Consider the following 23,339-nt stretch of genomic DNA (forward strand, 5'->3'; position numbering starts at 1 on the left):
CCACGCTTACCTACTTTACAAGTTATCAGGTTATCGACTTTCTGGACGTCCGCTTCTGACTGTTCGTCAGCAGTTTATGTCAGAACCACGGGAAGCTCTTTGTTGACATCGTATGCTCCAAGCAGGGTGCGGACATAGAATGATGATGATGAGAGCCCCCATTAAACCAATATTGGCTTGTAGTGCGTCCGGCATTCGGGCGTTGGTCGATCAGTAAGGAATTAATTACGATGGGTTATAGAAGGCGTTCAATGTTAGTTTTTGCGAAACAACTTTCTCTCGAATTATGGACTTATACCATATTGAATACATCTCGCCATCGTGCTAATGACCTGTCATTGGCTGGTTGAGTGGCCACTTTACACATTGTGTAACATTCCAAATCTGCCTATGTATAAACATCCACATATCCCCCCCTCACCCTCTTCTTCACATACCTCTTGTTTCATCTAATTATAGGCAAAATTCATATTTATGGCGAACTTTTAATAATTTTAATGTACTAAATAAATCATTTAACATAGATTTATTTGAAAATAATCTTAATAACGTGCGGCGTTTGCTTTCAAAATAACTAGTAGTATTTTTTTTCTTTTCTTTTAAATTTACATTTAATTACTATTCATTTTATGTTCGAGAATCTTTTTTAACTTACTGTGATGCTACTTGTGAAAACCTGTAATTGGCTTATTTGTTATTTGTTTTGTTATATAAATATGATATAATTATAGCTGTTGGTTATCCAAATAAATAAAATAAAATAAAATAAAATATCATCAACTGTTCCATGTATTGACATTTATTAATTCAAAGAGCTAAACCTTTATTGATGTGAGTGAGATTCATATGACTGAATTATTTCACCTACAGGCAAAATGTTTTCCATCTCTGTTGCAATAAAGTTTAATCTTAATAATTTCTAAGTGAGTGAATTCTAGTTTTGTCTACAAACATTTGGACACACTCAAAACATTGTTAGTTATTTCATGTTGACCATATCTGAAATCCAACCCGGAATTTATGCATGTTAGCTAAACCGATACTGGTATTTACTATTTGTAGGTACTTTGAGTAAAAGGCAACGCCTGAAACTACTTTTGAATATTTATTTATTTTATTTTAAAAAAATATTGCAAAAAATTAGTACACATACTTGATATAGGGAATCCATATAAAACAAATTAATGTAAAATGAAAACTGAGTGTTCTATATTTATGATAATCTCCATCTAACATGGCTCAGCCTGTTCTAAGATTTTTTCATTTACTATTGCTTTCTCTTGACTTTTTTTCTAGTTTTTGTATATTTTTGTGAATATATATTAAATGTTTTCTGGATTCTTATTTTTAAGTTAAAAAAAAACGTTTTTTCTTATTTTGTTTTTCTAATTTTATATTTTTTTTGTTCAATGCAATTATGATTAAAGATATACCTTCTTGTCCTTTTTTTAAAAAAAATACTTTTAAAAAAGAAAATTTAAAAAAAAAACGAACTTTTTAATTTTTATATTCCTTTTGAGAAGTTTTTATTTATTCTTTATAATGATTTTGGATACAAAATGTTAGCGTGTTCATTGAATGAAACCATTGTAATGTAATATGTACATATAAACTTTTTATGCTTTTTTTTCCTCGTTTATCTACTGTATATTATTTGAAGTGTTTATTTCTACACTATTTGTATTTTTTGAAATGTAAAAGCACAACGTGTCATGTATATTGATAAATAAATAAATCATATTTTCAGTATATCCAAATGTTTGCAGACAGTCTGGATTTCACTATTTAAGTAGTTATTAAAACCTAAATTTATTGTAACAGAATGCGAATAGACTAATAAGAATTTCCCTCTCTGTTGCAATAAATCTAGATATCAATAACTCTATAGGGAGTAAAATCCAGCCCGTCTAAAAACATTTGGACAAACTCAAAACATAGTTGACTAAATAAATCGTTTAAATTCTTTGAAACTTAATAGTCTTCAATAAAGAAGTGTAAGGGTCAAAGTTCAGTGATTGATGACATACATGATTTTACCTGAAATAAAGAGCAACAACCCAAGAAGCAACTCAGCATTTTCTACTGAATACAATATACTATATTCTACAAGATCAACCGTTCTAAAAATAATATGAATAATCAATAATAGGCCCTGACATTGATGGCTCTTCTCTGTCTCTCTATTCTAATCATCTTTACAATAATCAGTCAGTATGTGCTCTAGATTCTTGACTTTTGTAGTTACCGTTAAACTGTTGTTGTCCAGGAATACAGGTGGTGATAGATGAACGAATTCAAAAATTAACCTCTTATGTTTAAATACGGCAATTTAAGTACAGCAGATTTTTTGCATTGAATATCATATTATGGTCGTTTGCATATTTTAAAAAAGTTATACAAGTTAAGAATAAATGTATAAAAGAAATATATTATGCAGTGGTGTGTCATTTTCCAAACCATGTTCATAATGTTTAAGTAGGTTTCTTCGAAAACTGGTGGAAAAAACATGTTATAAAAGAGGCAAAAAAAAAAAAAAAAGCAAAAAAATTGTTTATGGACATCAAAAAGAAAACAATAGTATGAATTTTCTATATATGAAGTAAATGATAAGAAAAAACGTTTTGTGATGAAAAGAAGTACAATATCATGCGTACTTGAAAATATGTATTTAAGGAATCTAACCAATCATATTTCCCTTTCCGCACCTAATCATGCATAGGGTACTGCATTGGTACTGCATTGGTACACCAATCGCATAATTTTTTATCATTTTTGCAACATGGGGGTAAGCTGATCTGTCTTACGCTTTAGGTACCAGTCTAGGCACTAAGATATTCTTGTGTGAAATTACCTTTTTAGTAAACACTTCATATCAACCATGTCAGGAATCGAACCCTTGACTTCTTGCATGGTAGGCAAACGCGCTAACAATGACATCACGAGGCCGACAAAAACTAACAACAAAACTAACCAATACTGGTATACAACAACCCTTGTGTAAACTCCAGAAACAAAGAGAGACGCATACAAAGTTACTCAAATAATTTAATCAAATGTTTTTTAATACGATTCCTCTGCAGGTCTTAAAAGAAAATGTTGACAAAACTTTTAAGGAAAAAATAATTAAATTGCTCATATGTAACAAGGCTTTATATTGATTATTATTTTATGTTAATAATCATCTATTTTTTTTTTTAATAAACTTTGTGTAAAATACGTATGGCTTTAGTTCTTAATAATGTTTATTTTACTTTTTAAAATTATATAACTTCTCTTAACGTTTTTTTTTTGTAAAGGAAAAATAAGAAACTTGCTGACACGCCGGTTTCGCGGTTTAGTGGGTTTCTTTTCCTTTTTTTATTTTTCTTTTTATATTTTCCTTTATAAATAAAAATAAATACAAAAAAAGGATGAAGAATGGGAAATCTGAAAAAAAAATTAAAACATAATGCGTGTGAATTGAAAAATTTGTAACATAATAGTAATTGACATTTTTTTTTTTATGTATTCAGTATAATGTAAGTTATAACTAATTATTTGAGTATTTTTACAACTAAATATCTAAATAAAATCAGTAATAATAGTACAAAAATTAATAATTAAAGTGATCTTAAAAAAACCATCAACATTCCAAAAAAAAAGCAGTTTCAAATTTTTAATGTTTCATCAATTGACAAAATATATTTAAAAAGTGTAATTTTACAAATCTATAAAGTATTTTTATTATTATAATTAAAATGCAGTTCTACCAAGAAATGTCAGTAGAAAAACTAAATGTATCATATATTATAATTTTTTTATTTTAAAATCAAGGAATTACGTTTATTTTTCTTTTTTTTCTCTCAGTGTTTTTTCTACAGTACTTGAAGTACTTTTGTTAAGTAACTTGAAAACCTTATTTTGTCATTTTCTTCACCATGTTATAGTATGTATGTGGGTGAATGTGGATGTGCATGTGAGTGAGTGCGCGTGTGCGTGTATATGTGTGTACAATTATACATGCATGCGCACGCATGCGCATTTGCGTGCACATGTATTTGCACTTATTTACAAAAAAATGTTTAATATACCTTCATTTATTTTTTGATATATGTATTTTGTTCTTAATGATTAATATTGTAATCCCACAGCAAGCACAAGAGGTTGCTTCTTTTTTGGCGTGTTATTTCGTTTCGCTTTTTGTTTCTGTACTTTTGTTTTATTATGTATTTCTTTTTGTTAACATATTGTAACTCAATTTTAAAAAAATAAAAATAATAATACATTACACAATAGATTTTTGCTGGTTACGTAAAATTATTTACTCTCACCTTGATACATCTCTTAATAATGTTAATTTAATACACGGAAACTCACGACTACGTTATCCAGATATTCAGAGTTGATCATTTATACTCCATCTTCTCTTTCTATCTCCCATCCTTCTATCTCACATTTCAAGCATAACAAATTACACAAAAGTACTGCGAGAAACATTGATTTCTTTAGAGACCCGTTAAGCGTTTTGAAGAGGAGCGTTCTCCATTTATTGTTGCCAAAGATAAATTTTGTAAAGACCTGCCTTTTGCTTTAGTTTTTTTTTAATTTTTAAGTTTATTTCTTAATTTTTCTTTAATAATGTATTACTTTTTGCTTCTTTTAAAAATTAAATTTATGAATTTTGTAACTTGAATGCTGTGAAATGGTAATGCCTCTAAATGGATGGACCTTTAATCTTTTAAAAATGTTTATTTTGTTTTTGTCTCAGTGAAAGTATTTCTTTTACATACCTGACACTATTTTCAAAACCACGGGTCTTTCTATCGATTTCACTAGTACTAAGAAGCAATTTTTTTACGTCAATAAACGAGTAGTTTTTAAAATTCTATAAAAAAGCGATTTTAACAAAATTCTAATACTTTTACTGTGATGGAGAGCCTTTATTGGATATGATCATTTATTTATTTATTTTATTTTAACACTTTATATGCATATAAAGTTTATATTAATATAAAGGCGGGCATATTTCTTAAAGGCAATTTCTTTTTACCTACCCAGACCGTTCAGTTTGAGAAAATTACAAGTACATGGACATATTGATTCTAACAATTTTAGACAAAAATTAAAAACCATTACTAAGAAAATAAAAATGAATAAAAAAATTAACACTTTACTATGAAGAGTGGAGAGGGGATGGGAAGAAAAGAAGAAGGATAAAGAAACAACTTAAATATTAAGATAGTGACATTTCAATCTTGACTTAAATGCAAATAAAGAAGGGGCGTCTCTAACATTATTGGGTAGATTATTTCACAATTAAACAGCTACTACTGTAAAAGAAGAGACAAGAAAATAAAAGAGCGATGAAAGGGTAATAAAAGGGTTCTCTCGTCACTAGAACGAAGAGATAGTCCGTGTTGTGAAAGAGGTTGGAAGAGCTCTCTCAGATAAACAGGCGAAGTGGGATTATTTAAAATATTGTAAAGAAGTGATAGAATGTGAATGTTTCTTCTATGACTGATACTGAGCCAGTGTAGTTGCGTGCGATATTCGGTTATGCGGTCGAATTTGCTAGGATCAAAGATATATTGTATACAAACATTCTGCAATCGTTCTAACTTATCAAGTAATTCAGAGTTAGCATTTTGATAACGTTAATCCTAATGACTATATTGCTAACACGAATGGTAACGAAAACTGTATTAACTTTTATCACTTTATTCTACGTCCATTATAGTTTTTTTTGTTATTTTTTATAAAAATTAAATATTTGCGTTCTTATGATTTACCCAAATATAACGATTTTGTGGGCATTTTCCACGAGTTATTTTGTAAATTGTATTACTTTTTGTGCATGTCTATGTACGCGTTTGTTTCTTAGTTATTTAAATAGTTTTATATTAAAAAAAATAAAAACAATAATAACATAAAAAATCACAAAGAAAATTTAAATATTCCACTACTAATAAATATGAAGTACATAAAAAAGGGTCAACTATTTATTTTATTTTTTATTTGCTCATCTTTAAGCATGAAACTCTATGTTCACACTTGTTTCAAAACACGTTTGCCAAATAACGTTATTAAGGATAATGTTAATTTACTTTATTGTTCTTAATAAATTTATTAATTATCGGCCACATCTTGCCCACCACATACCGCACACCGCATCTGAGGATATAACTCTCCTTAGCGGTGCCCACATACACGGAAAAGTTGCTCGTTGCCGAACGAAAAAATCTGCCCGATCTCTATAATCTGGTTGTCTTAGCATCTTTGTGCTGAAAGAAGGTAATTCAGAAGTACATAATATGCACTTCATTGGATTGAGAAAAGATGGAAGTGAATACTTCTTTGATGAAACACTTTCTTATAGTAGTCATATTGATTATATATCAAATAATCAATATGACTAGTAAAAGAAAGAAGGGTATGCAAATGCTTGTATTTGTATTGAGGTCAGCAAAAAAATTAAAATCAATATTAACAATGAAAAAATTATATTGTTCATTGGTAAGGAGTAAATTGAAATACAATTCTTCAATTTGGTCACCCCTCTATTCTACCCACTGTCGTAAAATTGAAAAAATCCAGCATAAATTTATCCGGTTCATAATTTTTTTATTGCATTTACCGCGAGAAACCATAATTCATAATATTTTCTTATTTACATTAAATTGAATTAGAATTAATGATAAAATAATAATATCTGATACAGTTTTTTGTTTAAAATTATTAATAATCTTTTTGATGTTCCAGATTTGGTTAAATGTATCTATTTCAATGTGCCTAATAGGCCAATGAGACATTATATTTACTTTAGATATATTAATATAATAAGTCAAATTCACACATTAATTCTCTGTTCCCGAGAATTCACTTTCTCTGAAACAAATTCAGTGATGACCCAAAAATATATATATTTGCTAAAACTTTATCAAATTTCAGGACAATTTTTTTTTTTTTAATTTATAGTATTTTTGTTTCGGGTATTTTCATTTGTTTTAATTGTTTATAACCTCTGTATATGTAAAATCTCTTTGAGCATAATAAATAAATAAATTGTTGGCTACCAAAAAAGTTTTCTCGAAGGAGAACCTTTTCTAACTTTATGCCTAAAACCACGTAACTTTGAAAAGTTTTTATATGTGTTCTCAACTATTGGTACTAATTTAATTCTAATAAGTTTGGGAAAAAATTGACATTCTTTTAATGTTAGATTTGATTCCTGCAATGTTTGAGACACAAAAAACTGTGCTGAAAAGTAAGGCATTTTAATGTATATATATATGATTGTCCCTCCCATACATAGATATATTTGGACGTGTATGTTTGCATGTGTGAATAAATAAATAAATTATGTCAAAAAAGAATTGTGATCAAATATAGATATAAATAAATAAAAAGAACGGTTCGATGACAAAATGTTGTCTCTGACTATTGAAAAAGCACATTAAATAACTTTTACATTGAAAAAACAAGTTATACCTCCTATAAATATTTGTATCCACACGACAAAATGCAATGAAGGATATCATTTTCACAATGATAATTGCCTTCAAATCACTGAAAAAAATAAGCTTAAAATATTTAAGCATTATAGTTGATGAAAATATAAAATGGAAGGAACAAATAAATAATATTGTAAACAGAATGAGAAAACTTATGAAGTTATATATTATTAGATTAAGGAATATATTATTATTCGAAAAATTCAAATCAGTTTACTTTGCATTCGCCTAATCCATATTTCAGTATGAATGATCCGATGGGGTGGTGCTTATAAAACAAATATTTTAGTGGTCGAAAAAATACAAAAATTAAATATAAAAGTTATTTTAAAAAAAACGTACAATTCTCCCACTGTTCTATTATTAAAAATATGTAAGGTTTTAGATGTGAAATTGTTAAACAAAAAGAATTTCCTAGGCTACATTTGTCTTAAATGCATATATTGAAAAATTTGGAGGATGTTTTTTTTTTGTATTTTAACAAAGTTTGTATTTTAACGTTTACAATTAACAAAATTTTTTAATGGATACTAAATTGAATAATTTCCTCACAATTTCTTATTTTCTACATATCGAGTTATTTTTAATGGATTTTTAGTAATGCCTTTATAATTTTATCTGACTTTTGATACATTTAAAAAAAAACGGGTTCTTACACGAGATGCACCACTGTTTGTAAGTAGACCAGAGTTTGACAGTTGCAAAATGAATTTTATATTTCACAACAATTAACTGAGGTTTTAGAATTCAACCAGAAACAATTACCTAGGTACCTACTTTAACTAATTATTTGAATATAAATAATTTTAAGTTTTGGAATTCAATCAAACACAAGTATCTAGGCACCTACTAATCAATAAAAAGGCTTTTTTTCTTTTATCCGGACAGTTTTTGCACAATTTGACTACACAATCAGGCATTTTTCTTTTCAGTAGTGATTTTTGCACGATTTTGATTGGAGCACGACGAGACCTCTTAGCCAATCACATGAAGAGATAGAACGAAAAACGAATCTGTATTTCAAATATGTAAATAGCTCAAAAAAGTCCAAAATAAGTTACTTGTGTAATTAATTACGAAAAAAATGTTTATTCAACCAGTTAATAGCAGGCAAGCCAACGCTCAGGCAGGACAATGTCTGTCGAGTCCGCTAGTAATTTATAGGAATCACAATATAATTTAAGCCTTTTATGGCAAAATAAATTCAAAATCATAAATAATCCGGTCATAAAACTAGCGTGAACTTCCGCTTACTGACAATTACCACCTGATTAAACTAATTTCTTCTATTGTTTCTGTATTTTTCACACGAACACCAGCCACAGAACAGTGTTTTTGTTTTCCTTGTTAAAAATTCTTTTCATGTGCTCTTTCTTCTACAGTAAAAAAGTTTTTTTTATATTCAGTACTCTGTAGTTAAGATAATTGTACCAGCAGAGATTTACAGGCAAAGAAGTGATAAAGTTCTCCTGTACAAATTACTTAAAACTCTGTCAGTTTGAGGATTACTGTGGCTTTGCATCATTTTAGAACAATTTAATGGTAATAATTTCAAAATTCCTCTCAAACATAACCGTAACACACGCTTCACATGTAATGATGGTTTGGTAGTACCAAAAATATGTAATAAATATGTTTTTTTCAGAACTCTTTTGTACTATTTAGTACCTAGCATTATTAATGTATTGCCAAAAGAAATATTTTACTCGCAATGTAACAGTTCTAAAATAAGAGAGTGGCTCCTGGATCAAATGTTTATATATACATGAGTTATTAAACTAGCTTATGTGTAAATATTTTTTTTTAATATTTATTTTCTTTCTTGAATAAAAAAAATGTTATGTTATATCTATATTACTGATTCTCTCGGCTTTTAATTGTGTCTGTTAATTCATTGTTTTTTTTTAATTTGGATTATATTTTATAAAATGGTGTTAATTTTTTAAGTTTTTCAATTTTAAAAACAAATCGTATTTTATATCCTTCGCTCAGTCCTTTTTTTATTTAAAAAGGCTTGTTTTACCATTTTGAATAATTGATAATGGTACTTATTTAATTATTTATCAAGGGCCGCTGCTTATCTGTACACAATATAGAACAAGGTTAAAATGTATAGTAGAACATAGTTAAGGGAAAATATGGTAAATAAATATGGTTAAACATAATAAAGGTAAAGCGCACTAAATATAAACATTATAAGATTTGTGATGAAATCGTTTGAAAAGTAATAAAATATAAGGTATATATTAAGTATTTAAATCTTACAGATGTACATATTATTATGTACACAACGTTACATTTTGAATGTTGTATACTTCAGCATAAATAAATTAAAAAATTAGTTCATTGGTAATTGTTGCAATATCAGTGGTACATATTTCCTATGTACCACTGAATGAATTGTTTCTGTCGTATAAATATATTGTTATGTAAATATACAAATATGTATATAAATTTAATGGGCACTTAGCAAAATCGAGTTTGATTATATGATCAGTTATGTCAAATATTTTATAACTTTCTTTTTTTGTATTCTAAATGTTAGTCAGTACTTTTTATGAATCTTGAGTATTGGATTTCAAAACAACAATGTATTTATCTGTTCTATGAATCACAACTCATAACAAAATATAATATTATTTAAAATCCTTTACTTTGTATGTAGGTACTTATTGTAAGACATTTAAATAATCATTCTAGGTACTTAATGTTTTTGGTTTTCTTTTTATTCCGTCCAGTTTTTAATATTTTACTGAAACTAGCTTGATCCGTAGTATTCATTTAAAAGGTTTTGTCTGCTAATTACAACCTCATTTATTTTCGTTACAGTAGAATAGTTTATATTTCACCTATTGCAAGGAATATTTTATAGATTGAAAATGTACTTCAAGTAAACGTTTTCCGATAGTTGATACTAGATCCCATAGAAATTCGTTCAATCGTAGTATTTATGCATTTCCATATTTAAGCTCTGCTGAAATTTATTTTCTAGCAAAATGGACGCTTAAGAAAATATTCACTTTTATCGTGTATTTTCTTCAATTGCAGATGAAGGAGCCAAAATTTCGACACCAAATTCTCGTAATTTCACTGGTCTTGCAAGATTTTGTATTTGCTAATACATTCATACCAGTGCCATTGCTATCAACGACATCAGCTACCCCTTCATTATTTCAAAATCCAAAGAGCAATGAACTTCAAGTAACGAGATATGCTGGAGGTCAGTCATCCGTGCAGAGGAACTCTCGTGCGAGTAATCCCAACTGCGGGAGATGTGACGATTGGCCTCCGCGTCGCTCGGACGACCGATTCTCCGATAGGAATGACAGATATGATAGAGAAAGATATCCAGAAAATGACAGATATGGATCACGGCCAGATGACCGTGATAAAGATAGGGGATATGGGGATCGCAACAACAATAGAGATAAAGACAGAAATGATGATAGAGGATATAACAAAAACGATGATAAGAAAAATGATAACAGACATGAAGACAAAGGACATAATAGGTACGATGATAAGGGGTATAATAAGCACGATGAAAAGGGCAACAAAAATGATGATAGAAATCATGGCTATGGGAGACCTTCGGGGAATGACAGAAATAAAAGTGGTGATGGATTAGGCGATAAGCGATGGTCAAAACCTGATACCAGGTTTGATAATCGGCATGATAGCAGGCCGGAAGAAGATAGAAGAGGCGGTGGCAATAGAGATCGAAACGACGACAGGGATAGAGATAGAGACAGAGATAGAGACCGAGACAGGGACCGCGACAGGGACCAAGATAGAGACTATGATCGAAACAGAGACCGAGATCGATATAGACCGAGTAATTACGATCCGTACGACGACAGGGGAAATGGTTATGACAACCGACGCCCACCTTACCGCGATGATTTCTATGAAAGAAGAAGACCCATTTATGAAGACAGATATGACCGAAGACCTAGCTATCTTGACGATCGATTTAATAGAGCTCCCGCGTACGATGACGAAAGGTATGAAAGAAGACCGTATTATCCGCCCGAGAGAGATAGAGATCGTGACCGCGATCGTGGAGGTTGGCAGTCTTACGACCGATATGGGAACAGACAACTCGGTTACGATGCTCCGAGACCTTACAGTCCAGACTCGCGTTACGAAGATAGAGGCGATGACCGTTACGGGTATGACAACAGGCCGTTAGACGATAGGTACTCCAAAGGGAGTATCAGACCTTGGGACGAGACGTATAAAGGAACGTCTGGGTTCGACAAAGGAGGAAGAGGTTATTATTTCGCATCTGGAAGACCAGACGTCGGTGCGGTGTCCACGTGGGGAGGAGATTCAGATAAGGGTTACGCTTCAAGCTGGAACTACGGTGGCGGTAGAGGCGGTGCTGGAGGTGGAGGCAATTGGTATGCCGGGGCAGTAGCGGGAAGCGGTGGAGGCGGAGGCTGGAATGACCAACGGTGAGTTAAAAATATATCCTTATTTCTAAACCCATTACAAGTGCAGCAAACAAAGTGACAATATGGTAAAAAAATTGTATTAAAAATTGGAAATCTTAGAGCCTTTTGACTATTTTTTTTTATTAAACTGTTGTGAAATTTTAAGTTTAAATGGATTTTTCGTACATAAAAAAACAGATAAAAAAGGTTTTTTGGTTATACTGATTACAGAAATGTAATATATGTAATGAGTTGTTAGCCTTTACAATATTAGTAAAAAATTTACTTCACTTGCAATAAAATCATTTTTGTACTTAGTATAAAATTAAATATTTAATAAAATATATTAAAAGTAGATTAAAAATATCAAAATATGCTTTTAATTTATTTTCATAATTTTACCAAAAAACTTTTTTTTTTTTTTTGTCAATGCGTTTATTCACAAACAACTAAATAACAAAAGGAAAAAACTATTACAATATTTTGAGTTTTTCCAAACGTTTTTAGACAAAAGATATTCTCTTTTCTAAAATGTTTTCCATCACTGTAATTTGTTGGAAAAAACAATGTTTAAATTGAGTTCTTCATCAAAAATTTGGTTTGAATAAACCACGCATCGTAAAATGGTTCATTAGGGGCTCAATATTACTCATCTTTAGTAGGTAATTATAATTAATAACATCCGGGCAGTATCATGCTCGCCATTTTCCAAAGCTTGTGCATACTTTATTGGTAAATTAATGAAATTAGAGTAAGGGCGTTATTTCTCTACCTCTCGTAGCAGATCTCCAAGGGTAGCACATAGTATAAGGTTGTTAATTACATTACTGCGAACAGTTCCCTTACAATATCGTCCGCCTAGAATAATTTGCTTCGACGCGACGTACACAGGATTAGGTTAAGGGTGATAACCCAAGTTTTGAACATTGCCGCCAACAAAAATAGGCACGGTATTTTATTTCATTAGTAATGTGAAAATTGTAGTGACCGAGAAATGAATATTTTGAACAGCAAGAATAATTTTATCCTAAAACTAGAATCATAGCGTGTATATCGATCAAAAGACAGAAATCAGTTATATTGCTACAAATCCGTCAAAAGAAACAATCTTTGTATAGGCCTTGTTGATAATTTAAAAAAAGCTATAGACGCTTATTTTGCATGCCGAAATTATAATCATATGATCATCAAAATTATTTCCCATTCTGCACCCAGTGGTCATAGAGCACTGCATTCATACGCCAAGAATGCAGCGTATTTCGATTATTTGTTACATGAAGGCAAGGTGAGCAGTCTAACGCTTCGGGTAGCATTCAAATCAAATTGCCATTTTCATTTTTTAAGCCAACAACAGGCTTATGAAAGCCTCAATATATTGGCATTTATGATATATGATACATTGACTAAATGTTATTAAATATTTTTATATAACCACTTACCGACTTTTCGATGTCTACCGGTTTCGAGACGCACCCGTCTCTTCGTCAGGAAACTAATGAAACCAACATGCAAACCAACATGCAGAACCCACCATACACCTTCCCCATAGTTGTTGCACAAAAATATAAAACCAACACGACATGCATTTTAATAAGCACATGCACTGATTAGGACAAACCAAATCTTGTTTGAGAATTAATGAAAAAAGTAGAGGGGATGGAGGGAGGAGATAAACTAAATAGGTAAGAAGTTCAAAAAAACAATAAATTGAATTTACTAGATTTGACATCAACGAACATCAATAATCAAATAGAATTTAACATTTTCCGAAAGCCAACTTACACGGATGTCGTCATTGATAACTCATCCAACCACCCTACTTCCCAAAAACATCTCGCATTCTATTTAATCTTACATCATTTAAAAGATGTTTCTCTTTCTAAACTAACACATTGAATTAACTTAACATAAACAATCTTAGAATCTCTTGAATTGTACAATAGGTATAGTCGTGGCATGATCTAGGCAGACATAGCAAGTGTGTCATCTCAAGTCAGGAGTGATAACACAGCTTGCTTCTTAAATGCTTTCTTTTGCTGTAGAAACGCATAGACAGTACTGTTTAGCTAAATTTTGTTAACTGTTCTGAGGAATTTAACTGTAAAAATAAATATTACACTATGATCCTGCCGAGAAATGAACCTGGGACCTCAAACATGGTTGATGAAAGCGCCAACTACTATACTACGAGGTTAACTTATCTCTACTCGATTTTCATTTTCGGGATTTTTACCTGAGACTAACCGTCTAGTCGAAAACGCTCGACCAGTGTTATGTTTCTATTTCACACACAAAACTGCTTTCTTTATCCGCTGGGACACAGATTAACACATTAAGGGCTTTATGCATAAACTCGGTAAAAGGTTACGCCTAAGTACAGTGATACAATTTAGATGGGAATACCATCTTTATTCTATAACTACAATAAGGATGATATTTCTATCCAAATTATACAGTGTAATTTTATGCCAAGTTTATGAGCAAGGTCTTATGAATGTCTAGAAACGATCACTGAGTCAAAGCTGACTAAATTATTTGACAATCTCTATACAGTCGAACTTGGTTATAACGACCACAGAAATAGCGAGATATCGGACGTAATGTGTAAACAATTGTTAAAATAATTATGGATAACTTATGTAGCGCCATTTTCGTAATATAATACCTCAAGAGCGCTTTACAAAGTGATTATATAAAGATATAAATTTGATTTTAACTTTTTAATTTAAGAAATATAATGTACTTTGTCACCACATGCTTAGAATTTATTCAAATGATTTAAAGAACAAGTGGGTTTTAAGTTTCTTCCAAAACATCACTTCACTCTCACAGTTTCAAATTTAGTACGCTGTTTGCGAAGAGGTATAATAACTTGATTTAAGCGTAAGACGTCTGTCAGCAAGTTCATCTGGAATGCAGAGTTCCCTTAGATATTCCGGAGCAGAGTTGTGCAGTGACTTATACATAAGCCAACAGAGTTTGTATTCCACCCTCTGTGGTAAACGTATCCAGTGTAATTCCCGAAGTAGTGGAGTGATATGACTGAAATTGGAGATTCCAAAAATAAGTCTTGCTGCGGCATTTAATACAGACTGTTAGCGAGTCATTTTATTCATTGGTAGACCTGCGTAGATACCATTACAATAATCGACTCTATCATTGACATTTTAGTTTATGCTTTTCTCTATACATGTTTATTTTTATAACGAGCTCTTTGTCAGAAACACTGAACAAAAATATTGTAAATAATTGAACAAAAACTCTTCAATCCTTTAATTTATTTATAAGTTTACTGCGATAAATTTGACTTTACAAATATCGAGATTCGTGCATTATGTCAGTCTGAGATAAGCATTTTTGACAAAATTAAGAGTTCATTAGCAAAAGGAGGGCTAATAAGTTTTAGAATTTGTATGTTGATCGATGCAGAAAAGGAGGAAGATAGAGAAACCCATGTCAAAATCCAAAAAATACTTGAAGATTACTACTACTACTTCTACCATCACGCCATTTCCCGGTAGGGGTAGGCAGAGAAAATGGACCGCCACACACGTCTATCCTGGCACACATTCCTAGCTTATTCTACATTCATACATCTTGTCATACATGCCCTTCGGTTCTATCTGCTTTTGACATGATCAGACTTAAGATTTTGGTTTATCTGATCATGCCACGTCTTCCTTGGTCGTCTTCGTCTCACGTTGCTGTTCATTTTTGCCATATATACTTATTTTACCACTCTTTTGTCGTCCATTTGTTTTACGTGACCAAACTATCTCAGAGACCCTTTCTTAATCTTATCAATTACACTTGACTCAGATTTACACTCTCGCCTGATTTCATCATTCGTGACCCTGTCATACATTGATTTCTCACACATTCGTCTAAGAGATCGCATTTCAACCGCGTTCACTCGTTTTTCATCCTTTCTCTACCAGTTCCATGTTTCACTTCCATACATAAGTGTTGTGACTAAAACTGCATTGTGCACTGCCAGTTAGGCATGTCATATCATGTCAATGGCATAGACATGTCAAAAAACATACCTCTGAATGTAGAAGAAGCGGGGTGTGTTTGCAAATACTATAAATGATGTTTTACTCTCTCTAAAATAACGTGATGCCCTGTTTGTAAATATTCTAGTAAAAGAAAAACTTGGTTTTTCCCCTTAAATTGAGTAAAGTTTTTACGTGTATATTCTGGTGACATGCCCTTTTCAAAATTACCAATTGTGTATCCAAAAATGTAACAGACCGCAGGTTGACATGTCACACGATGGCGAAACATTGAACACGGGTGTAGCACGATAACCATACATCCCCTTCCTGACAAGGGTCGTTCGAATTCAACCCTTCCACTCCTAGACATCTTTTTTATCTTATTTATGTTGACAAATTCATCGTTGATTTTTATTGCACTTAGCTTACAACATTTCAAAGACATCCGCTAATAATTAAAGATGACAAATCATCGAAATTTTTGTACGCTTAATGTTTGTTTTTTTTAATAGTTTTTTTTTGGTTTTTATGAATAACCTTCATCTTTTCTGTACTTTTAATTATTTATTACTTTTTGCGCCACCAAGACCAAAAGACCCAATTACAGTGGTGAACAGCATAGAACATTTAAATTGTTCCTCTATCCTTTTTCTTTCCTTCCCATCCCCTCTCCTCTTTTCATAGTATAGTGTTATTGTTTTTAAATATATTTTTTTATTGATCTTTGTTTTTAATTTTTGTATAAAATTGTGAGATTCAATATGTCCATGTATTTATAATTTTCTCAAACTGAACGGTTTGGGTAGGTAGGAAGAAATTGCCTTAAGGCAATATGCCCGCCTCTATGTGCAAATATATTGTATATGTATATAAAGTGTCAAATAAATAAATAAAACACCTAGGCATGAGAAAATCTAATGTAATTGTTATGTTTTCATAGGGAATCGAACCAGAAACTTTTAGTTAGAGCAAAAGTGTGTCTTTTTATTTAAATTATTCTTTAACATTGATAAATGAATAATTTTATGAAAAATACTTATCGAAATTTTAGTGGTTATTTGATGAGATTTTATTTTGATTTTTGTATTTGTGATTTTTTAGATGAATTATGTTACTTTTAGGCTGATTAAACATTTTTTAAACTGATTAATACCTTTTAGAAGACCTTCAACCAGCACTGGAACAAGACCGGATGTTGGTGAAGGTGATAAAAATATGTAGGTATTTTTAAAAATTTCAACTTTCGCATGTTTATATCTCATAATATATTGTTTGTATGTGTAATAGGTAAATATCATATTCTACAAATCTAATAAAAATACGAGAAATGGATTTACAAAAAGTACTTGTATTTTCAAATTCAATGTGGATATTATGGAGAAATGTTTTCATTCATAAATTTTAAAATCGAATTGTTAAAAATGATGTCTCTTTAAAAAAGACGACGTGCTTGGCCATGACAATTGTGACGTCATGATTTGTGACGATGTTTTATTTAAATTTAAACGGTCATAAAGTTCAAAATATAACCGAATCGTGACGTGTAAGGGGCGCGGCTTATGCAATGGACCGTTTTCGATGAAATTTAAACCAATAAATTCAAAAATATTGTTTATGCTACTAAAAAGTAAAAAAAAAATTTTTTTTACTCAAAAATATTTCATATTTTATCATTAATTTAAAATTGTAAAAAAAAATCGTTATGTTTCCCTATTATGCTTCACGAAAGTTAGTGGAAATAATTTGAACGTCAATGAACGCGTTTGAAATTGTCATGTTGTTATGGTATCTGTTAAGTGACATTTTAAGTTTTAAATTTAGCGTTTTTAAAAACAATTATTATTGTATCTTTTATATCTGCATAAAATATGACTACTGAAGATGTGAAATACTTGAAAAGGAGCATGTTTCATTCCTTTTTATGTATTGTATCTACCTAAAGGTATTTTTCTTGAGTACTACGTCGGTTTGAACCCGTAGATTGAATGGACAGTGAAAAAAATACTTAAATAATTTATGACGTGAATATTAATGTGTGCAGGAAAAAAAAAAAAAAAAAACATGGCTAACCAAATTCAGTAAATACTTGATGATGGACAATTCAAAAATTACAATAATCACCGTGCAGGCGTAAGTAGATGTATGGATAACAGAGTGATGTGGTGTTCTATTATCTCTGCCTATCCCCACAAGAAAACGATATGATGGTTTAAATATTAACATTTTTATTCAACTTTTATTGAATGTACGCAATGTCTGAGATTCGTCGTTTTATTAAAGTAAGGGGCCTGACTTATAAATCAGGTATAAAGTTATTCCTAGCTATAAAATTGAAAAATTGAAATTAAAAATTGAATTGAAATTGAAAATTGAATTGAAAATAACGAGAGGTGATTTTGCTTGAGTTCGAGAATGACTTTGCCAGTAGTTTTTTGATAATTTGTGTACTTATGTGCTTTAGTAAGAGTATTGTTTTTCTTCTGTTACTTCAGTGCATGTTGTATAGGGCAAATTTTTCGAATGTTTCTAATATTTATTTGGGGTTTGTGTCGTTTGTATTACTACGTTCTTCTTCCTTTCCGAAGCGGGTTCTGGAGCATGTGGCCGCGCTCTCAATTTAGAGTTAACACTGTATACCTTCGCTGCTATACTGGGAAATTGAAAAAATGTGATTGTACTGACCATGTGTATTTGATTGATCACAAATTAACAATACTGCAGTGAGAGGTAAAATAAAAGCTTTTAAAGTTTCTATGTTTTGTTAATTTCTCGGTTTGGTTGTAGAGAAATATTAAATTTTTGCCTTATCAGTTTTTAAAAAATTAACAGCGAATGGGCGAAACTGAAGAAAGACACAAATCCTTATAAACAGTTGCAGGAAAAAGGTGGGTTCATTTACTGTATGCCCAGGCATAACTTTATACCTAGCTTACAGGTAAGACCCAAGCAATTATTGTCATCATTATCATTCCTTTTCCGCACCTAATGATGCATAGGACACAGTCAATTATGTTACACGATGATAAGATGATCAGTCTTACGCTTCAGGTGCCAGTCCAGAAGATTATGAAATATTTTTAATGTAAAAATAACTTTTTAAATCATGTCAATCATGTTAGGAATCGAACTCGAGACCTGCTGCGTGGTAGGCAAACGCGCTGACCACTACACAACGAGGCAAACAATAATAGCAGTTATTATTATAACAACAAGCAATTATAGCGAAAGCAATATTAGGAGGGATTGAAAATTTTAAAAAAGGTTTATTAATATATTTCCATTTTTATGATTATCTTACGTATTATGTGTCCATCATTAGCGAAGTTTAAAATCGTGTTAAAGATGGACACAAATGTTGTGACAGACCGAAATATATTTTACGTATTCACAGATGAAGAAAGCGCATTCTATTGTAAAGTAATGTATTGTATTGTAAAACTGGAGAGTACAGTCTACTGTCCTCACTTTCAGTTTATTTTCTGCAAATGAAATTATAATTATATTTTCCTCACCTTAAGTTTTGTCTTTGAATACTTGAACAAAACAAGGATATCCTGATTCGGAGTCTACAACGCTACCACGGAACTACTCGTCTTAAAATATACAATATTACCTCATCATAATTCCCCTTCTTAGAGCCGGTGGGGCATAGGGCAGTAATCTTAATAACGCAGTACATCTTGATTCTTTTTAACGTCAAGATAAGATCGGGTTGTAGTCCCGTGTATCTCGGACTCGCGGATCAAAAGTCCGTGGTTCAAATCACACTCTACCCCAACTCATATCCAATTTTCTAATAGTGAGTTATTTACAACTCGTTGAAAATGGTCCTCAAAATTAAAGATTTGGGTAAATTATAAGAACGCAAATATTTATTTTTCTTAAAAAAAACAAAAATAATAAAAATATCTGAGAGTAACATCGAGTTGAAAACACTCGTTTATGGTTGTGTTTTGAATTCATCTACAGATCTGTGCTGTTCAACCGCACAGACACGGACACAGCAAGAAATATGTTATATTACAATTATTAAAAGTATTGACTTCGTTGTCAAACGCGTCGAAAAAATGTTTTTATATAACCGCTTACCATTTTTCTATGTTTACTTTTTTCTAAACGTACCTGATTCTTCGTCAGAACACTAATTATACTAACTTGCAAATTTCACTATACACCTTTATTTTATTTACTTGACACTTTATATACATATACAATAAATATACATATAAGGGCGGGCATATTGCCTTAAGGCAATTTCTTCCTACCTACCCAAACCGTTCAGTTTGAGAAAATTATAAATACATGGACATATTGAATCTTACAATTTTATACAAAAATTAAAAGCAAAGATGAACAAAAATAAATATAAATAATAATATTAAAAAAATAACACCATACTATGAAGAGAGGAGAGGGGATGGGAAGGGAAGAAGAAGGATAAAGGAACAATTTAAATGTTTAGATAGTGACATTTCAATCTTGACTTAAATGTAAATAATGAAGGGGCGTCTCTAACATTAGTGGGTAGATTATTCCACAATCGAGCGGCTACTACTGTGAAAGAGGAGGCAAAAAAATTAGAGCGATGACAGGGTATTAAAAGGGTTCTCTCGTTACTAGAACGAAGAGATACCTTCACCAGTAGTGGCACAAAAATATAAAACCAACGTGCTGAAGGACATACCAGTGTGCTATTTTAAGTTTACACCAACGTGTACTTTGGTGCCCGTACCAAAATATAAATCCAACGTGCGGAAAGGACACGAGCTATAAGAAGTTAACACAAACGTGCACGTCCACTAAAGATCACGTAAGGGTTATATTTTAATGGCATGTGTCCTAGGAGTGTATTTTTATGTATTTTTGTTTAATTGGTCATCAGCAACATAGCAGCTATTTGAAAAGTAATATTTTGAAATATGACACTTTTGAGTATTTATAAACTTTATATAAATAATTCAAAACTGTAAATAATTATAGAGTTAAAACATAGTTATTTAATTGTTTCTAAACTAAAAACCGGTTTTTGACATATTTACAGTATGTTTTTTGCTTTTAAATAAATAGAAATAAAAAACAGAAAACTTATATCTTTCTTTGTACTGATTTTTTTTTATTGCTTTCGCTATATATCAAATGGTTCGAAATTTTTCGCAGAACATTACCTCATATTTAATTCATTTTGTGATTTTTCGGCAGTATAGTTAAGTTTTAAGAGAAGTTTTTAGAGAAGGACGGGTACGTCTCGAAACCGGTAGGCGTAGAAAAGTCGGTAAGTGGTTATATACAAATATTTATTAACATTAAGAAACTGTATTTTTACTTTTATTTCGGTTGTTTGATGTTCGTCACCCCTCGATCTATTTGTAGTAGGTAAGTGACGCAAGATAAATGGCACTACCGCCCCTTGCGTTGTTTAACAAATTCACATTTTACATTGAATGTAAATTCAGCACAGAATTCAGTTGTAGGCTTTCAGGCCTGAATTGACTTCCTTTCATGAAACACTCACAGACTGGATCTCCTTTTCAGGTTCACTTTATGTTCTCGTACGTATTTCAGGAAATAGTAGAGTTATTTATAACTTCGGTTAAGATACACATTTATTAATGAACTAGCGCATGAATAATGCCCACAGTTCTATGTGTGAAATGGAACGAGTGTTTTCGACTCAATGATTACTGATAGGTGAAAATCAAAAAAAAAAGTTTTGTTCTTTGTTTATAGGGTAATTTTATACTGCAAGCTACGATTTGTGTTTGCAATATAATCATTAGGAAGCTTGATAATATCTGACAAAGGCCCTCCATATAATTTTCCAAACTCACAGCAAAAAGGACAGTTAAAGTAGTAGTGTTAAATTCAATGAAAATCGATATGTTTGAAAGATACAGTTTTAAAAGAGTAAGTCATTTATTTTTTTAAAAAGCATTGTTTCTTTGTATGAAAGAGAATAATAAGATGACACACGGTCTTTTAAATGGTTTTTGGGTATGTGTAGGAATTACTTTCACTGAAATACAGCAACACTACATTATATATATACATACACCCTCTGCCTCCCTAATTAATCTGCATAGACTTTGTACCAAAAGTAATGTTATATTTAGAAGAAAATTTCATAAATACGTATTATTTTTGCGAGATTTCTATATACCTAGTTGAAATAAAAATTTAAAATAAGAATAAAAAATACAAAAAGCTTTAATTGGCTCTTTTGTAAAGTTGCTACATGTCGTTTGGTAACATTTTTAATTCCAGCGTCGCGTCAATATGTAATTATATATATTCTGTGTAATTTTGTTATTAGAAATAACGGAATCGAATCGACGATTATTTACAAAGTAAATACATTATTTTGTTATTGAGGTTGATATCATAATTGAATTACCTATTAAAATACACAGATACAATAATTCTTTATTATTACTAAATGTCAAATGGTATAAATAGTTTTCACTGCAATTTTACTATTCACTTTTTTACTTTAAAAAATTAAACGGTATTTTATAATTGACTTTTTTTTGTTCATAAATAATTTGTATTTTGACATATCATCATTTACGCCTGATGGTGGATAGGAAACTGCATTGGTACACTAAATCAGCATTTATCAACTATCGGTTACATGAAGGTAAGGTTATCAGCTTTACGATTCAGGTGGCAGACTAGAAACTATTTTCTTAATTCGCCTAGACACAGATACTTTTGCTATATAAAAATATTTTAAATACAATAGTACGCTTAAACTCGATGTGTTTAAAAAACTATTCAAAGAACAATTGTTCATAAACGTTTTTTTTATTATTTTTGATGCCAAGCTGTTAACAGCTTAAAGCTGACACGAACACAGCCATATCTTAAAAACTATCGTTCCTTTTCAAGATAAAACTAAAGTTAGTTTACCTTAAGTGTTTTCGAATATATGTGTGTGTGGCCCTTATCAGCATCCAGCGTCCTATAAATTCTCTCGAGATCAATGATTGCCGTATTTACGAGCCCTTTTGATTTCACCGGCGCGCCTAGATTGAGATTCCAGTATTTTTGGACCTTTCTAGAACCCTTACACCAAATTATCAGCAATCACTTGGAATTACGATATCTACGTCGCAATTTCATTTGTTTTTATTCCCTGGAAGGGTCGTTTTGGAACCTGGTGCGTGTTTAATTATAATAAACCCTCGCAACAGCTTGCGTATTCTGTTCTGAAAAGAGTTGTTCTTTATACATTTCGTTTGTAAAATAAAAGAAATGAAATGCATTTTTTTTATGATTGAAGACTAAAAATATATGATGATATATCTCAGTATCGTAGGCAAATAATTAGTAAATGATTGGACAGCGGTGAGACTATAATTATTTTTCCCTTCTGCTCACTGTACTCCTATATACTTCCGAGAAGAATATAGCAATTT

The 23,339-nt window shown here is 30.9% G+C and overlaps 1 protein-coding gene across 4 annotated transcripts in view; it reads left to right on the plus strand.

The window, feature by feature from the left end:
* Positions 1–23,339, plus strand: part of LOC148280773 (uncharacterized) — a 32,286-nt gene that overhangs the window by 3,908 nt on the left and 5,039 nt on the right. For 2 of the 4 annotated variants that reach the window (XM_088227834.1, XM_088227837.1), the window contains exons 2-3: positions 10,539–11,947; positions 17,085–17,141. In XM_088227834.1, coding sequence (XP_088083960.1) covers positions 10,539–11,947; positions 17,085–17,141 — 1,466 coding nt within the window. The remainder of the gene's footprint in view (positions 1–10,538; positions 11,948–17,084; positions 17,142–23,339) is intronic. The other 2 variants (XM_088227835.1, XM_088227836.1) reach the window with 2 other exon arrangements.

Source organism: Micrasema longulum, unplaced genomic scaffold (genome assembly GCF_059751315.1).
Source record: "Micrasema longulum isolate JH-2025_06_02 unplaced genomic scaffold, ASM5975131v1 h1tg000541l, whole genome shotgun sequence".
Taxonomy (NCBI): domain Eukaryota; kingdom Metazoa; phylum Arthropoda; class Insecta; order Trichoptera; family Brachycentridae; genus Micrasema; species Micrasema longulum.